The 20,601-nt window shown below is 33.6% G+C and overlaps 1 protein-coding gene across 2 annotated transcripts; it reads right to left on the minus strand.

The window, feature by feature from the left end:
• Positions 1-984: 984 nt before the first annotated feature.
• Positions 985-16,880, minus strand: LOC109062195 (vesicular glutamate transporter 1-like). 2 transcript variants are annotated; one of them, XM_042752297.1, is made up of 13 exons: positions 16,751-16,880; positions 9,549-9,801; positions 8,376-8,494; positions 8,183-8,297; positions 7,904-7,991; positions 6,551-6,637; positions 6,283-6,425; positions 6,042-6,191; positions 4,857-4,989; positions 4,632-4,742; positions 3,869-3,996; positions 3,415-3,484; positions 985-2,684 (listed from the first exon to the last, which is right to left on the minus strand). In XM_042752297.1, the coding sequence occupies exons 1-13, from the start codon at positions 16,810-16,812 to the stop codon at positions 2,368-2,370; spliced, it is 1,776 nt and encodes a 591-aa protein (XP_042608231.1). In that variant the 5' UTR covers positions 16,813-16,880; the 3' UTR covers positions 985-2,367. The 2 variants fall into 2 exon arrangements, with proteins under 2 accessions (XP_042608231.1, XP_042608232.1); XM_042752298.1 differs by lacking the exon at positions 3,415-3,484 and having other exon boundaries at positions 2,485-2,684.
• Between the last annotated feature and the right edge of the window lie 3,721 nt (positions 16,881-20,601).

Genomic DNA, 20,601 nt, shown 5'->3' on the forward strand with positions numbered 1-20,601 from the left:
TTTTATCTGCTTGCTGACGTTAGTAGTTTTAGTTTGACCACCATTTATGGATCACAGAAACAGATCCTAAATACACAACGATGCATTATCAACACAATAATACAATAGAAATAATAAATGCGGATCCCAAATGTAGCTTAAGAACTCCAAGAATACCTACTGTAAAAATATGTATTAAAATGCATTTAATTATTTAATATAAATGTATATTGTTTAAACAAATAAATGTATATTAAAAATAATGGCATAACATTAGTTTTTGTATGTTATAGTTTGAAAACAGTATTTTGACCTTTTGTCTCAGTGTTTGCACAGCTGCAGCAATGATAGTAATAATCACAATAATGAAGTTTAATCATGTAAGTCGCTTTATCACAAGTTTTTTTTTATACATTCACATTTCACAACATAGAACAAATACGTAGGAAACAAACCCCAAGGAAGAAAAAGAAAAAGACACAAACGCAGTGATGTGATACAAACATGTCCTCATCATAAGTGAATCACCTTATCTTAATTATTCAGAGAGATAACCACAGAAATATCACTTCATTTCTATGGGATCTGCTTCTTGGTTGATATTAAAGAAATAGTTTACCCAAAAATGTCAATTCTGTTATCATTTACATGCGCTCATACCTGTACGAACGACTTTCTTCTTTGGTTCGCAAAAGAAAGTCATTTGAAAGCTTAAAAAACACCATAACAGGAGTCCACATGACCTCATATGAATATTATACTTCACTGTAATTGAAAAAAAAAAACCTAAATATTTTTTTATATATATGTGTACAGCATCTGAGGATTTGTTCATTTTAAAAATTGATTTTAATTGTAATTTTGGATTTTTATTATTACATAAATGTCATAAAATGTATTGATGCAAGAAAATTCTTTATAATAAAATTGAATAATACAATTACAAATACATAATATATATTAAAATTATATAAATCAAATAAAAATATTAATTATAAACTCTTTTTATTTTTAGAAAATACTTCTATTAACTTTCTTTGTGCAAAATTTAATTTCAGATTATTTTTGGTAAATTAAGGGATGAGAAATTACAGTTTGTCATAAGATTCCCCTTATGCAAAGTGCCACAGATTCTTACACAGAATAAAGTCATAAATGTCTGTGAGGGTTAGCAAATGATGACAAAGCTTTCATTTTTGTGTGAACTACCTATGTGTGCGAGTACATGAGAGTATATTGAAAATGTCACGTGCCATGCTGGAGAGAGAGAAAGTGCTGAATAACAGCTGACTTTAATTTGAGTTAAACCGTGTTATTTCTTTTTAAATCATCTAATCTTCTCAACTACCATTTTATGGTTCTGCTTTAATCTATATGTGAGATTAAACAGCTAAATGGTGAAACAGAAACAAATGTGTTTCTACTAGAGATCTTTCGATATCATGTTTTTCTGGTTGAGTGGAAGCCCTTCACGCAAACGGTCAGCGCTTGGCATCGTTTTCGTCGGACTTAGAACAAAAAAATTAATAAAGGCTGAACATGACGTTTGAATAAATTACAAATTAAAGACATTTTTCAGTTTCAATAAAAACAAAGCTCTAGTGTCAGCATTTGAGTGATAATGTTAATTGCCACAGAAAATTATTTTGCCAATAAATAAAGAAAAATACAGTTTGAGGAAAAAATTATTTTCTGTGCCACAAATGCTGCTAACAGAGATGAACTTTTATTGAATGCTGAGTATTCCTTCAAAAGAATAAATTAATACAACTTAACTATATGGTTATGGATTAAATATATAAAAAATGAATGGCTAAAGAGAATTCACTACCAAAAACTAAGTATGTGAATGCTTCTACAGTATAAGCTCAACCAAATAGTTGACATGGCTAGTCTTTAAATGTGTATTTTAAAGGAGATTCTCATTGAAAAGGGACTGATACTACACACACCTCACAGTATTGGCACATGAGATCAATTCCCTAAATCTGGTTTTGTTTTTGAATTGAAATTATACTTTAGTTGTTCAACAAAAGAGGATTTCATTTGTAAGAACCACCTCTTACAATTTTCTCTCACAATTTAGGCTGAATATTTCATAAGAGTAATACTTTTTGAACTCTTGATGATCAGTTTAATTGCTGAAATACACGACCAGGGAGTCAAACGTTTGGACACGAGGATTAAAATGGTGTTTTGAATGTCCAAACACTTGACTGGTCACATTTCAGGATTTTGTACCCAATGTCCACATGCACACACTCAAGATTTGATGTTAATTATGTTACTTTTCTAGATTTGGGTCAAAACCACTTCCTCCGTCCCAGTCAGTTTCTGTAGGGGAGGAATATTCAGTCCTTATTTTCCCCCTCCCGTTCCCATCCAGCTTTACTGTTGATCTCTGAGCCTCACAATCATCCGTTCATTGCCCTCTCCTCCGTACAGGAAGCTGTTCGTTCCCACAGGTTGGACGTATTCCTCTGTTTTGTCCCAGTCTGAGACCCAGCTTCCACCAGCTCCGCCCCCTCCAGTCCCCGCCCCATTGGGGTCACCTGATTGGACGGTCGCTCCGTAGCCGCCACCCACTGAGCGGTACAGCTCCTCCGTTTCATTCGCCAGCTCGTCTTCTCCTAGTATTCCACATTTGTCCTCGCTCATGTTCTCTGGCTCCGCCCACGGCTGCTTCTCTCCTGACGCAAAGATGCCTGAATAAAAAGAAATCGTCACTGTGAGCCGAGATTTATGGTGTCATTTATTCATTTAACAGGTGTGAACCTCACGAAAAGAGAAAACCGTCTATTACTAACTAACTAACTAAAATTCTATTTTAGAACCACACAATTGTTTTCAATCACAGTGTTATTTCAGAATTTAGATAGTATTTATTTATTTTAAATATAGCTTGGATACATTTTTATTTTTGTTTTTGTTATTTTAGTACATCAAGTTAAACTAAAGTATATAAACATGAGCATATAAAATATAATATTTATTATTAAATGTTAAGTATATACAGCATGGTGGGATTTGCTGAATTTATGATTTTCATAAAGATTTTCATTCCTGCATAAATGTCAGAAAATGTCACGATGCAAAAATGATTTATAATTTAATTAAATTTTTGAATTTAAAATAACATAATAATAAAATGCTTACTATATACAACAATTAATACAATTTTATATTAGTTTTATATTCATTTCTATTAATATTTTTAATAATTAGTATTATTAAAATGTATTATTATTAATAAGTAAATATTTTCTTTATGCAAAATTAAGTTTTAGGTTTTAGTTTTTTGAGAGGCATAAAATATCAGTTTCTTAATGAGATTCACATTTTTATCCAAAGTACCACACACACAAATTGAATTACAATAACTCTACATATTACATAAGTACAATAGGAGACGTATGGAAGGACAGAAATATTCACCGTAGAAGATAACTCCACCATAATGAACAAGTGATGCAATGAGAAACACATACTGCCACTCCTCCCGCGTCTACAGAGAGAAACACACAGGACGAGAACGGAGGTTGATGTGTGTGTGGATGTATGTATGTATTTAATCATGTACACAAATGCATATCCATCAAAGTGTACATGTTTGACCTTTCAGATAATGTAAATAAATGTGTGTCATTTGGAATATCAGGGAAGTTACTAGAATTGACTTTTGCATGAAGGAAATGTGATGCCCAGCGAACAGAAAAGAGAAGAAAATTAGAAAAGATGCTGTAATATAATGACAGGAAACCAGAGAAGTGGGAAAACGTCACATGATCTCTGTAGATGTTATACTGTAAGTAAAAGCATGGATCAGCTGTAAACACAAGCAGCACAACAAACGCTCTCTTTCTCTTCCTCTCTTGTTTAAAGTCAGTACCTTGTTTTTGGTCATGGCACCGACGATCAGAGGACACACCATGCCAGAGAGCGTCCCGACACCGTTAGAGATGCCCATCAGAATACTGGCGTAACGTGGAGCGATGTCCAGATGATTGACATTGAACCCTGGACGTTTGGACAGGTTGAGAAAACAACAGTAAAAATGTTTTTAAATGTCTCTTCTGCTCACCAAGGCTGCATTTATTTGATTACAAATACAGTAACAGCTGTAAAAAATTTTAAATATTATTAAAATTTCAAATAACTGTTGTCTGTGTGAATGTCTTGTAAAATGTCATTTATTTTTGTGAAAGTTCAGCATCATTACTCCAGTCTTCAGTGTCACATGATCTTCAGAAATCATTCTAATATGCTGATTTGCTGCTCAAAAACATTTCTGATTATTATTCTCAATGTTATAAACAGTTATGCTGCTGCTTCATATTTTTTGTGGATAAAAATACATATAAAAACTGAAAATATAAAAATAAAAGATAATTACTATAAACTATAAACCTTTAATAAATATAGTAAATAACACTAAAATAACACTGTAACGTTATAAAAGTCTCTTTTTTTCAGCTGGTTTTTACATTTTATTTAATTTCAGTTAATGTTTATTTTATTTTATTTCAAGTAACTTATTTTATGGTTTTAGTTTGAGTTTTTCTGAATAGAATTATTCATAAACTTAATACAAATATTAATTCAAAGTAAATCTTACTGACCCCAGACTTGTGAAAGAAGGTGTTTGTTCTTACCTGAGATAGCAAAACCACTGAATCCAACAGCAAGGACCAGAAAAGAGATGGCGACACCCTTAGTGTGAGAGAAACCCACAACCAGAAGAAATGTGGCCTCCAACCCGAAACCTGAACACACAGAACATGTGATGCTCCGTCAGCCAATCAGCAGCTCCGGTGGGGTCAGTCACATGACATTCATGGCTCATTTACAGCAGATTGCAGAATAAAAACAGGCTTCACCTCCACAGTTCATGAGTTTCCTGACGTTGGTGGTGGTCATGATGTTGTGACTCCTCAGGTAATCAGCCAGCTGTCCTCCGATCGGCACCACGATGGTCATCACCAGATGAGGAAGAGCCGAGAGGATCCCCACCTGAAGAGAGACAGGTGTGTTTAACTCTCTCAGATGTTTCTCCTAAAATACCTTGGGCCTCTAGTCATTATCCAGTAACAGTATAGAGCTAAAAAATGTATAAACCACCATTAACAACAATAATGATGATGAGGATGAAGATTATTATTGTTAAGAACATTGACTCATCAAATATTAATAATTATCAATAATAAAAATTAACAACAATAATAATATTAACATTATTATAATAATAATTATAATGTATTATGATTATTATTATTATTATAATAATGATGAAAACTCAATAACCAACAATCAAAATATTATTATTATTTTTATTATTATTATGATCAATGAAGAACACTCAATAACCAACACTAACTAATCAAAATATTACTGTTATTATTATTTTTCAGTGGTCAACACTTAACCAACACTAATCAAAATATTTATTATTATTATTATTATTATTATTATTATATCAATGAAGAACACTCCATAACCAGTACTAACTAATCAAAATATTATTATTATTGTTGTTATTATTATTATTATTTTGGTGATCAACCCTTAACCAACACTAATCAAAATATCATTATTATTATTATTATTATTATTATCAGTAGTAGTAGTAGTAGTAGTAGTAGTAGTAGTAGTAGTAGTAGTAGTATTATTATATCAATGAAGAACACTCTATAACCAATACTAACTAATCAAAATATTATTGTTATTATTATTATTTCGGTGATCAACACTTAACCAACACTAATCAAAATATTATTATTTTTATTATTATTATTACTATATCAATGAAGAACACTCTATAACCAGCACTACATAAATATTGTTATTATTAACACTGAATAACAAACACTAACTAATTAAATTATTATTATTATTATCATCATTATTATCATTATCATCTTTGAGAACTTTTGATTGCAGAGCCCAGTTTGAGACATTATTGAGATTTCTTCTGTCTTTTTCTCAGGAGAAACATTTAAGACATCAGCAAAGGCCTGTATTTGCTTTAGGAGAAACATCTAAACTTTAAATGAGGCGTCTCTCACCTTGCTGATCTCAAACTTAAACACCTCCTCGAAATACGCCGGCTGACTGATGAGCAGCAGGTAAAAGGTCCAGCTCCTGCAGAAATTGGCCACGATGATGGCGTAGACAGGCATAGATGTGAAGAACCGTCGCCAGGGAGTGTTGAACTTCTGCAGAGAGGAGAATGAGAGAGGAGAGGGTCGTCTGGTCCTCACACTGCATGCGTTTCTAGCATCACTGTATAAACCTGTGTGTTCGTACCGTCACCGGGTTCATCAGTCCAGCCGATTCTCCGATGGCGTCTTCGATGTACTTCCTCTCCTCCGGAGTGATGGTGGGATGAGCTGCTGGACTCTCATACGACACCAGAATCCAGAACAAATACCAGCAGACCCCGAAACTACCTACAGACAGAGAGAAACCACAAGAAACAGACACTGTGTCTAATGAGTGATCTAAAACATCAGAAACAGATGATATGAGTGTCATGCATGTGTTATTAGTGCAAGTGTGTGCTGGTTTTCCTCACCGTATACATAGAAGACTGAGGACCAGCCTGAGTACTGAACCAGAACTCCAGCTAACGGCATGGCTATCACAGCTCCTGCATACGAGCCTGACGACATCACACACACACTTCACATCAGTGCATGGAAACTACACTAAACATATGGGTTCGTAAAATAATACACACACACACACACACACACACATATATTAGTGCTGTCAAACGATTAATTGCATCCAAAATAAAAGTTTTTGTTTGCATAATATATCTGTGTGTACTGTGCACATTATGTATATAATAAATACACACACATACAGCATATATTTCAAAAATATTTACAAGTATTTACATGTATATATTTATATTCATATAATTTATATTATATATAAATATATTTAAAATACAAACATAACATATTTTTCTTAAATATATACATGCATGTGTCTGTATTTTTATATACATAATATATATAAACAGTACACACACACACATACTGTGTAAACAAAAACTTTTATTTTAGATGCAGTTAATCGTGATTATTCGTTTGACAGCACTATACTGTATATATATATACACACACACACACACATATATATTTAACAAATCAAATAATATTAAAATAAAACAACAATAAATACTTTGATTACTATTATTATTATTACAAACACTGACTAATAAAAATAATATTTATTATGAGTCGATTTTACTCCGTTTTCATAATAATATTATTATTACTAATAATAATTATTATTATTATTATAATTATTATTATTGTTACTGCTACTACTACTCCTGAATAACAAAAGTGACATAATTATCGATTGGAAATAATCAAAATTGGAAAAAAATTGACAACTACAATATTATAAGGTTATTCAGCGTTCATTACAACAAAAACAACAACGAAAATGAAAATAATAATAATAATTATTATTATTATTACTATTATTACTATTAATAATAACACTGAAAAAATAACTAACATTAATAAAAAAGATACCTTAATAGACAATAATAGATTATTCAGTGTTCATAATGTTTATAATAATAATAAATATTATTATTATTATTATTACACTGTAAAAAATGATATGAACAATAAAGTTATGACAAAATGTTTTTTTACATTACTTTAACTCATTAAAATAAGTTAGGTAAATTTCACTTAATTTTTTAAGTTAATTTTCAACTTTATAAGTTGTACACAGTTCAACTAATTTTAATGTCATTTATATACATTAAATACTTAAACAGCTAAGTTAATTGTACTTAAAAAATTTAAGGCAGCAAGAATTTAAGGTAACAATAATTAAAATGATTAAAGGTTACTGACAGTTTCCCACAGATATTAAACTGTTAAAATAATGACCTCACCACAGAACGCTGTTGTGGCCAATCTGCTTCTCTCGAGGGGCGGGGCCCATTTCGCCCAGATCCCGTGGCATGCTGGGTAAGATACGCCCTGAGCAGCAATGACAACGACAGCGAATGAAGTCATAGACTATAACCAGAGCACTACTGCATCAGACAACACATTCAAAATTAAGTTTCAATGTGACACATGAACTGGAAGCCGGCAGCCAGTTTATCAGAGCATTTCATGGAGAGTGTCGCTTTTCAGCACTGTAAAGGTACTAGAATATATTTATTTACCTCCACCAGTCCCTGTAGTATCCTGACTATAATCACACAGCTGAAGTGAAATCGTGCTGCTGTGGGAATTATCATATTCAAGACAGACGTGGCCACGACTGCAAAGCCAAAAACCTAGAAACAGAGAGAGAGGAGCTGTGTGAAGAGTGTTTTACTCTTCTGTGCGTCTGCGTTCAGTGACAGCATGACTGACCTGTTAGCTGCAAATTTCTGACATATGAAACCTCCAGGAATCTGAGTGACTATATATCCCCAAAAAAACGAGCCATGAATCATTCCTACAGTCTCTGGATCCCAGGAGAACTGAGCTTTCTGAAACACAGACACATTTGGTTTGATGAACAAATAAACTAAGCTAAAAATAATAATGCATAGAAAATACTTAAAGTATAACTGCATTGCCTTAAACATGCTTATATTGAAATATGCTGCTCTTATTAACAAAATGCACCCAAAATAATCAATGTGTACTGCATTATGGAAAACTAAACTGCAAAATAACTAGTTGAGTCATTTGACAATACTATAGCATATTAGTTTAAAATATTTATTGTTGCATGATGTTTTACATGCATGATGTTTTACATACAAATCTGTTGAAATAAAACAATTAATTAAACATTTAATTAACTTCTAATTTAGTTAAACATTAACTAAAATAAAAATTTCTATTTCAAAAAATATTTTACTTCATTTTCATTTAGTTTTACTTGATGTACAAAAATTAGTTAAATGAAAGCTGAAATAAAAAGTTATTATATATATATACACACACACTCACACACACACACACACACATACATATATAACTAATAATAATGGCAAAAACACACAACCTGTTACAAATGACTAATTATTCAAATCAGTAATTATTAAAACTTTGGCAAGTGTTTATGCAAAATGGCAATTTTATGCCAAAATATTAAAAGGTTATGACAAGCACAGTCGCAAGATTTTCTAGACACAAAGATCTGATAAATGCTGACTAAATTTCAGAAAATCTAGTTGGGTGGAAATTAATTTGGTTGTTGGTTGTGTTTAAATTTGTTGCCATATCAGGTATTACATGACTGACACAGATTTAAGATTCAGCAAGGAATGCAATAAATGAACAAAACAGACAAAACAATTTTCTATACCTACACAAATCTATAAAATCGTTTTTTTTTTTTAATTCTATTAATAGTTTTTCTGGGTCTGTCTTACAAAAGTTTAGTTAAAAATTTGTCCTGATTAAAATAAATAAATAAATCAGCCATCCACTTAAAAATCTATAAACAAAGACATGAAATTGTGGCCTGATTGTGACACTAAATGTGGCATTGAAGAACTTGAAACAGCTGTGGAAAATTCTGCTCTCACTCACCACAACGTACGGCTTGCCTTCTCTATAGACGGTGTGGTTGTTCACCATGCTAACGACGGCGACGCCCAGATTACAGCGGATGCCGAACGAGATGCAGAACCCCAGACCTGATAATATGGCGATGATGTAGCGGCGCGGCAGACCAAAACATGTACAGTCCACCACGGGAAGCTCCTTCTCCTCCTGCAGCTGTGGACGACCTTCTGCCGACAACTCGATAGTCTCTCCATTCTCCTGACGCTTCTCTAGAACCCTGACGAACACACATCAACACATGAAACACCACTAAAACCTTCAGAATCAGCTGCCTGTGGAAAAGAAAATATATCGGAACATCGTAGCAGGTTCGGGAATCATATTGTGAATTGAAACATTTGCGATACATGCTCCGAAGTCCCAATCTGAAATGATGGTTCACGAATAATTATGTAGATCGGGACTTCAAATCGGTTTTGTAAATCTTTTGATTCAGATTTGAAATTTGGAGCACTTGTTGCAAATCATCTGATTCAGTTTGGGACTTCGGAGTAGGTTCGCAAATCTTTTTATTTATATTGACACATCGGAGCACGTATCGCAAATCATTTGATTTAGATTGGAACTTCGGAGCACGTTCTAAAATCTTATGATTCAGAATTAATTTCAGAGTGCGTATCGTGAATCATTTGATTTAGATTGGAACTTCGGAGCAAGTTCGCAATCTTTTGATTCAGAACAGAACTTCAGAGCACGTATCACGAATCTTTTGATTCAGAACGGAACTTCAGAGCACGTATCACGAATCATTTGATTTAGATTGGAACTTCGGAGCACGTTCTAAAATCTTATGATTCAGAATGGAATTTCAGAGTGCGTATCGCGAGTCATTTGATTTAGATTGGAACTACGGAGCACGTTCTAAAATCTTTTGATTCAGAACAGAACTTCGGAGCTCAAGTTCACAAATCTTTTGATTCAGAACGTAACTTCGGAGCACAATTGCGAATCATTTGATTTAGATTGGAACTTCAGATTGAGTTAGCAAATCGTTTCATTCAGAACTGAAGCAGAAGCAGAGCGCGAAGCGTCAGTTTAATGTTAAAGAGAGCGACGTAAGATAAAGCTGCGAATCATTTAATATTAGTCAACTTTTAACAATACGTTTTACAATAGAAATGGTAAATGTCCGACAGCTATATCCAATGACACCAAATTTTCTCAAATATGGCCATTTTGAGAGAGAGAAATGTGTAAATTATGAGTTTAGTTACTTAAAAAACAGCGATTTTACCCCCCTTGTTGCTGAGAAATATAATGTAGCGATTCAGTATCGATTAATAAAAGTTGTGTGGAAGCGCTGACAACAGGGGGCAAGGAAGTCGACCGGAAGTTGAAGTCGGCCGCGTGCCGCCATCTTGTAGCAGAACTTCACTTGCGTTAGCATCCCATTGACTCCCATTCATTTTTGCGTCACTTTGACAGCGAATAACTTTACATCTGAGGCCGTTTAAAGACTCCATTTGTCCATTATTTATTTCTAAAGATACACGACAATGTATAAAGGGCTCCATTGCCTTCTATGTTACATTATGGCCCCGTAGAAACAGTTTTTGTAAAAATAGGCTAACGATTGCGTCATAACCACTCGACTCTCTGTCGCACAGTAGAGAAATTACCGTACATACAGGAGGAGAAGCTCGCAGGCAATCGGGGAGACGTCAAGAGATATGGCGTACTGGCGTTACATTTTAAAATACTATACAAAATATTAATCAGAATACTTTACTCCTGCTCACTCACGCCAAAGAACTCCCCGCTCAAGCTCGCCGTCTCTGCAAGATTAACGATGGAAGTTTGCACGCACAGCTACTAGAAGATTTACATCTGTCCGACAGGTTGCTGACGTCATCAAGCTTAGTTTTGAGTCTGCGCGTCAGAAACGGAAGTGCTAAAAATCGCTAAAAATGGGCTTCACTTGTCTCAATTGAGTTCCAATTGGGTCGCTGTGTCCATTTCTTTTACTGTCTATGGCTGACAACAAGTTTATGAGCTTCAGAATGTTACTTTTTGCACAGCGCGATCTCAGATCTCTGTGTGCTAGTGGTGTGTGTGTGTGTAAGCGCGCGTATGTCCATCAATTAAAGCAGTGCATTAACGGTGATTAAACTGAACTGTTTTAATGCATTGGCCTTGTCACACACACATACAGTATGGTCACACAGTATATCTGTTATTAATTTTTTTTTTTTTAATTTAAGAAACAATTTATTAAAAAATCTTCAAAAACTATTTGCACTATTTAATGTACAGAATACATTGGGGTTGTTGGCACAGTGGTTAACCAGAAAAATGTAAAATGACACATCATGCCAGGTTGCCAACCCCTGTTCTAGATCAACTCTGAATAATGAAAAGAAGGAGTTGTATATGTATGTGAAATTTAGCCAGTAGAGAATGCAAATTAAATAATATTTTGCTGTATTCTCTTTTGAGAAGTCAAACAATCAAACATCTTTGAAACGGCTGCTGTAAAATTGTTGGTTTTTCATAATCAAAATTGTGTCATTATTGTCAGATTATTATGCTAACATAAAAAGTTCATTTTATGAATTATGAGCATGTTAGATACCATAGTTATGAATAAAGACTTTAGATGACATGAAACTGTGGTCAAACGTTGATCATAAATGCAAAAATGTTGGGGTAGTTGGTTGGAGGGGGGGTGCTGTCTGCTGTTATGTCTCACCAATGTCAAAATCACACCTATAAAAGTAGTCCCATATCAAAAAGATGATTTAGACAACTTTATATTATTATTTATTTTAATTTGCATAGCAATAAATGTATACCACTAAACTCTTACTGCATAACAATAATTGCATCATCTGCATCTATTTTTATTTCTGCTAAGGGTTTAAAGAGAAACATCTGGAATTATTATCTAAATGAAACATAAATGAAAACACTCCAGTAAGTCTCCTGATCTCTGAAAGAGCTACATCTGAGTGATCAGATCCCTTTTGGACTACTGTAGCTTATGAAGTAACAAAAGTCAATAAAACGACTGCATGTTATTAGTAATATTAGACAATTTTAGCTTTTTTGGCAAAATGTCTCTGTTGGATGTTCAACAGCACTCATAAAACAAAAATATGAAGCAGAAATGAAACATTTCCCAGATCACATTCATAATGAAACGAGATGTCACATCAAATCCAGATTAAACACACCATAACATGTTATGAGAGCAGCAGTTTCCACAAACAGCACACAATCACATTAAATTTTAATTATTTAATAAAATTATGATTTTGTGGTGTTTATCTGTACAAAACCCATTGTTTTTATTGGGCATGGTTGCAAAAGTGTTGCTATTTAGTTCCTAAAGTGTTTCGAGTGGCTTTAGGACATTGCTATGTGGTTACTAGGGTGGTCCTGATCACTTAGTGAAGTAAAAGCAGGATTAGAGGAATAATTCATGTTTGGAGACAAACGCTGGAGGATGATGTAGACAATGGCCTTTATTACTAAGTGTCTGAGCATTTCTCTAACCCTAAATATAAGCAAAAGCTTGACTTGAAGACCACAAAAATGAATTATATTGTAACATTTTTATATCAGATGCATCACATATGTGACCTTTAAAGAACTGACGGTCCAGATGAATCTGTGATGAGTGTTAAGTACAGACACGCAGCGCTCTTACTGTCAGGTTACAGCTCTACTGCAGCGCTGCTGATGAAATAATAATGTTCCTCAGAGCCTGAATTATTGATCAAACCTTCTATTTTAGTCTTTTTCTGCCTCCTTTCTCCTCCTCCATCTCCCTCCCCCTTCATCCATCCATTCTTTCCTTCTGTTCTCCTCAATCCGTTCTGTACTCGAGTTTCTGACCATCTCTTTTACAGTTATAGAGGTCAATTCACTCGCAGTGAAAGAAAGACCTTGATTGAGAGAGATCCTGATGGATTTGACTGAGATAACAAACACAACAATCCTGTTTAGGATTGAAATGTATAGTTGTAATTAAATATAAAACTATTACAGATATTTTTGTTCATTCAAAAAGATTAAATAAAATATTTATATCATTATTTATATTATTATTATTATTATTATTATTATTATTATTATTATTATTATTATTATTATTATTATTATTATTATTATTTTAGATGGAAAACTTAAATTAGAAAAAAAATAGAAATGTTGCTTCTATTGATGCTAACTGAAATAAGTTTAAGTCTAAGCACTAAAATTACCAACTGAAACTAATAATACTAATAACAAAAAATAGCAACAGTAAAACTCAACTAAAAAAAATTAAACCTAAAACATTATTTTATTTTATTTTTATTTATTTTTTTGGTGAGGTTATTTAGTATGAATATATTCATATTTAATGCAAATATATTCCAATTTCATTATTTTTCTTATTACACTGCAAAAAAATAAAAATAAAAAATATATATATATATTTCAAAGTGGTAATAAAACAAAGATTTACTGCATTACATTTCACAAGAAAATACAATTTCAGTCGTAATTCAATTTCACATTTAATTCAGTGTGTTACATGCAGCTTTGTTTTGTTTTTGTTTTTTGCAATTATTTGTGAAAATCCTACACTACAGTATTTTTAGTGTAGTTTTATATGGACAGAAATCCTGAATTCTTACACATTTCTGCCAATTTTCAGATTTATCTGTCCTTCAAATGTCACAAAAAACACCAACAATTGCTGCTCACTTTATATGTCAATCACATTACTTCATATATTACTATTTTAAGTCAAAATTATTGTAGTATAATTTCACATACTCAGAAGTAAATTTACCAAACAAAAAAGAGGGTACACTAGTGAATGCATTTATATGTCAGTCACCATCACTTCCCATCTAAATCTTCAGTTCCTGTCCAGAATAAGCTGTGAAGCACACCAGACTTTCTGCTGATGCTCAAAAGTCTGGCAAGACACTTTTATCCGACAGGACTTACAGAAACACTTAGTTCAGCTTCAGCCCGCTGGAGTAACGCGGGGTTAAGTGCCTTGATTAAGACTCATACAGCACAAAACCTGAGCTTTAACCCTACACCACACCACAAGACTCAACAAAGAACTGTTTAAACTACAACAGACAGAAAAACCATTAAAGCCAGACATGCATGGCATCATCTCGAGAGCAGACAGTTACAAGTTTCTATCACTGCCGAAGGAGAGTGTTTTGGCTGATATAATAACCTGTTGATCTGATTTAATCTGATTACAGAGGAATCGATGCGAGAGAATTGAGCTTTTAAATGGCCGTTTATATGTAACAACATCCTCGCATTGTCCAGGAAGAACTAACAGTTTAATGACACTGTCCAGGCCAGTAATAGCAGGCGTGATGTGGACGACCGAGCGCTATGACTTATGGGGCTTTCCAGGAGAGAGAGAGAGAGAGAGAGAGAGAGAGAGAGAGAGAGAGGATTTAACTAGCAGCAGGTTAGTTGGAGATCTATTTCAGGACTGGATTTACGTGTTAAAGACTGCTCAAAATCCACAGATTCAGAGAGAGAGAGAGAGAGAGAGAGAGACTGTGTTTTTCTCCGTATGCTAATGAAAAGCTGATTCTATCCTTACAAGTGTAAACACTGATTTAAAATACTAACATATTCATCTGTTTATACCATTATTTAAAAATGAAGGCTTTTTGTCCTTGAAAATAATAAAAAAGAGCCGTGTACTTCATCAATCTTTAATCACAAGTTTACTTTAAATTTCCATTTTTATTTTAGATTTTTTAATTTACTTATAGAACATCTTGCAGGAAGCTATAATGCAGAAAAGTATCAATCACCTTTAGTATTCTTGTAATTATTCAGTTGAATCAAATATCATATCAGATTTTGAATATCATGAATTATTAATAGCCTCATTAATACTTAACCAGTATTTATTACAAAAAAAAAACTGACCTGTGATTTTACAGAGAGTGTTTTAGCAGTAATTTGACATTCAGTTCTTTAACTTTCTGCTTTATAAAACAATCTCTATTTCAGTTCACTTTAATACATCTTTCGCACTGAATTATATTCTTCATCTAAAATTATCTAAAGTTTATTACAAATGCATTATTTACAGATTAGATTGAGTTCTTTTGCACTACATTACGAACACTGTTCGGTTTTTCCAAATTATAATAAAAATGTGAGGGAAGCATACATTATTAATTTAAAATCATTTAGTATAATTTCCTATTCTCAAAAGTAAATTTTTCAAGAAGTGATAATCTCACAAAAAAACTGAGAGAATAAATGCAGAAATTCCACAAAAAAGTGCATCTATCTATCTGTCTATCTATCTATAATTTCATTTTACAGTACTTATGCCATTTTTATTTTATACACATAATAATAAAATTCTATATATTATATTTATTACTATTTATATTACTAGTATTACTATTATTATTATTTACTATAATACTGTTATCATATTAATCACATTATATAAACATAACATGTCAAATACTGTGATTTGAAAAATGCATAAATATATATTATGCAAATTTTAAATATATATTGATATGCATAAATAAAATATGACTTAAATATGTAGTTAAGTCATCATGCATTAAGGTCATGTATATTGAATAGCAGTCAGACTAAACAAAACTGTATCATCATTTTGCAAGGAAGGATTTAGGTTCTTCTTCTTAACAAACAACCTATCGAGCGTGTGTTTCAAAGTCAGCATCTTCAGACAGCCATGATGCAGAATGGAAGTGGTCACCTGACAGGTGAAATGTGACGACACAAACCGGACAAGTCGCTATTAATAGAGTCCAGTCGAGTTAATCTGGTCGTTCCGAACACATACACACAAGACAAAAAACTACACAAATAAACAGCTCCTCAACTTATTATGACGGATACAAACACCAGCACTAACAGACTGAGAAAAATCATATCTTCATCTTCCGTAGGGTATGTCTAGATTGTGTGTGTCACTAATCCACCGACCTCCATCTAGTAGCCCACACTTCATTTTTACACTAAACGCTCTGATAAACAACAACTAGTTTTATTTATTTATTTGTTTATTTTATCAGAACTCAGCCTCATTAAGCTATCTTAATGCTTTATATACACATCATTTAGACGATGCACTAATAATACGCGCATATAATCCATCTTTGGCAATTCTTTAAAAAGTTGAATAAAGTCTCGGCTCTTACCGGTTTATCCGTCCAAGTGTTTTCGCCGCTGCTGCTTTAAAGCGTTCAGGTCTGACCTCCATCCTTTACAACTCCACCGCGGGACCGACGGGACTCTGTGCGCTCCTGCTGCCCCTTCCACCTACAGCTCACACACACACACACACACACACACACACACACACACACACTAATACTCTCACACACATGCGCAGGCGCGCACATACACAAACTTCAAATGTGTAACAAACGTGATTCCAGGAATAGCGTTCCCAAAGGAATACCAGTCGATCGATTTATGGAAAGTATAAAGTGGAGGACCAGACAAAGACAATGAGAGCAGCATTAGTGAGTCTAAACAACTTTATTTTGTGAGTTGCACCAAGCAAACGCTGTTATAGAGTGAGACAAACAGTTTAAGTGTTAAACGGAGTTTTAAAGCCGCTGTGGTTTAATGAACATGAATGGAGTGTCACTGTCCGCGGTGCTGAAATCAGATTACAGTAAATCTGCAGGAGTGAAGAGCAGCGGGCTCACATGACTTAATCCGTGTGTGTGTGTGTGTGTGTGTGTGTGTGTGTGTGTGTGTGTGTGTGTGTGTGTGAGTGTGTGTTTGAGAGAGAGAGAGAGAGAGAGAGATCCCCTTAACACACACACACACACACACACACGAGAGAGACCCTAGTGGACACAATACACCACCACAAACAACTGACAACTCAAGAAGAGCTGAAAACATAAAATATATTCTAAGAACGTTTTGCTAACGTACGAATTAAACTGAAAAAAAAAAGTTCACTGGTCAGGTTCAGACCGTGCAGTTTTTTTTTTATTATTTTTTTTTTTTAATGTAAGTAATTATACATTAAGGTGAAATATGATAAACAGTAGTCAGACTACTAAGCAGTTAAAAAAAAAATTAGAAACGTTTTTTTTTTTGTTATGTGAATGTTAAGGGGACATTCCGCTGTATCATTATGGGAATGTTACTTTTGAACGTTCTCTGAAACAAGGAGTAACAAACAGTAACATTTAAAAATGTTCCAAACATTTTAAGAACATTATTAAACACCAAAGAACTTTGAAAGAACGTTCAATTAATGTTACTGAAAGAACATCTGTACATATAATTTTACATTGGACCCATTTTACTGAGCAATTACGATTAAAGAAATGATTTACAAAGCTCCAGAACTGATCTACTTGAGTATTTAAAGATGAAAATGCAAAAAGCTTATTTATGAATATTCAAAAGTTTTATGTTTAACATGCATTTAAAATGCTTTAGGTGTAATAAACTAGCAATTAACTAAACTATTTTAATTAATCAGTCAAGGCTAATGTACATTTATAATAAGTTTAAGGATGATGCGACACTGAAGACTGAAGTAATGATGCTGAAAATTCAGCGGTGCATGACAGGAATAAGTTACAGTTTGCAATATATACAAATAGAAAACTGCTATTTATCAAATTGTAATAATATTTCTGAATATTACAGTTTTACTTTGGATCAAATAAATGCAGCCTTGGTGAGCAGAAGAGATTCTCTAAAAAGAAAATCTATTGATAATTCATGTTTGTAGATAATACATTTAAAAAACTGAAATTGAAATGTAAGTAGAAATTAACTTAAGTTTTATTAAGTACTATAAAATAACTTTACTGTTAGTTCATGATACCAAATGCATTAACTCGTGCTTTTTTTTTTTCATTTGTTTTGAAATTTCCATTCCATTCTAGTTCATACTATTCTAATAACCAAATCTTTAAAGAATAGAATATAATATTCTAATCTAATCTTTAGGGAATGTTATATTCTGCATATTAATAGCAAATGAAACAGAATAGAACAAGGAAGAATGAACAGAATAGACTACTATATTAAATAAAAGTAAAAATAATAAAACAGAGAGAACATTAAAAATCACAAAATATGTAAGCAATGTTACATTCTGCATATTAAAAGCAAAGAAAATAAATAGAAAACAACAGAGCTAAAAGAAATGAATAGAACACGCTAGAGAGAACAGAACAGAACATTCAAATTAATTATTTAAAGATTGTGACATCAAGCATATTAACAGCAGCCCTGCGTTCAGATCTGGAGAGGTTAAAGGTCAGGTTTGAGTGTTTGCAAGCCGTATAAGGTGTCAGGAGCCACATCACTTTAGCATACAGCTGTAAACTGACCCACAATCCCCTGCAACCACACACACACACAGACACACAGACACAGTCTCAGAGGAAGCTCTTCTCCAGATCCTGTGCTGAAATAGTCCTCAGAGGCGGCGGTCTGGACAGAGAGAGCGAGTGAAAGGGAGACGCGCGCTGAGGAGGTGAAAGAGGACGAGGGAGCGTGATAATTGAAGGAGTGTCAGACAGAGAGCCATAACTCCCTCCTCCTTTCTCCATCCTCTGGTGCATCCATCCCTCCATCACATAACCAGAAAACACCGACGAGGACGAGCTGCTCAGATCCAGAGCGATATCTGACAGACAGAAACAGAGCGAGTACAAAACCTCATTATGTTTACAGTTTTATGAATCTATCTGAAGCTCCTTAAAAGAATAAACACACAACCTTTAAGTGAATTAGTCATTTTCAAATTACAAGAAATATTTTATTAGGCAATGTAATATAGAATGAATTAAAAGTACATTTATTATAGTTTATAATCATCTTGGATATTTTTTAAGCATTGATTGCAAAGCATTCTGGGATCGTGAGGGATGAATGCTGCTGTTTATTTTGTGAGTACCTGATTCATGCAGCTGAGCGTGTGAGTAAATGTTTTTGGTGTAGAACTGGTTGTAGATGCAGTAAACCACAGCCATCAGCGTCAGAGTTCCTATAGCGGCAGCGATGAACACACCCTGCTTATTGTTGTTCTTCATCATATGAACATCTGTCAGTGTAAAACAAACACACACAGGTCATAGGTCACAGATCAGTAAAGCTTCAAATGAATTCATCATAGGAACAGCATCTTTACTCTATCATGTTCTGGGAGCCAAATATATATATCTTCATCTTAACTCAACAATTCATAATAAGAACCGCACAGAAATTAACACAACAGAAAACACCAGAGAAGAGAAATGAATAAAATAGCAAATAGTTGGCATCATAATCAACTGTTGTGTTTGTTTGTGTGTGTGTGTGTGTGTGTGTGTGTGTGTGTGTGTGTGTGTGTGTGTGTGTGTGTGTGTGTGTGTGTGTGTGTGTGTGTGTGTCTTACATGTTTGTTTGTGTGTGTGTGTGTTTGTGTTTGTGTGTGTTTGTTTGTGTTTGTTTTTCTGGGTCAGTGTTGATCGGATTCTGACCCAAACACACACTCACACACACCACCAACAGCATCCACTTCAACATACTGCAACCACAGAGAGATAGAGAATCATTACAACAAACAAACAAACAAACAAACATGTAAGAATAACTGGTCCTGACACACGATCATGAGTGTCTGATCCAGCAGACTCTCAGTGTCCTCTAGTGGCTGTGAGCTGAACTGCACTCACCTTTTCATCATCCTCCTCTGAGACTCCCTTTCCTTCAGTAGCTCACATAAGGACTCGGAAATACGTGATTATTTACTACCAGTGTTGTTATTGTTAACTAAAACTCAAGCTAGTTTAAGGTATAAACTAGTAAAACTTAGTCAATGAAAATTAAAAATGCTGCATTGGCATCTGCTAAATTGTCTAAAACTGAAACTAAATAAATAAATGAAAGCTAAATAAAAATGTTTATAAAAACACTAAAAATGACAAAAGCACATTATGAAAATAACACTGCTGACTATATATTCAGCCTAAACCATGACGTTTTCCTCTTTAACAGCAGGCTGTGATCTGTGCTTTGGATCTTA

The sequence above is a fragment of the Cyprinus carpio genome, chromosome B24 (genome assembly GCF_018340385.1).
Source record: "Cyprinus carpio isolate SPL01 chromosome B24, ASM1834038v1, whole genome shotgun sequence".
Lineage (NCBI taxonomy): Eukaryota > Metazoa > Chordata > Actinopteri > Cypriniformes > Cyprinidae > Cyprinus > Cyprinus carpio.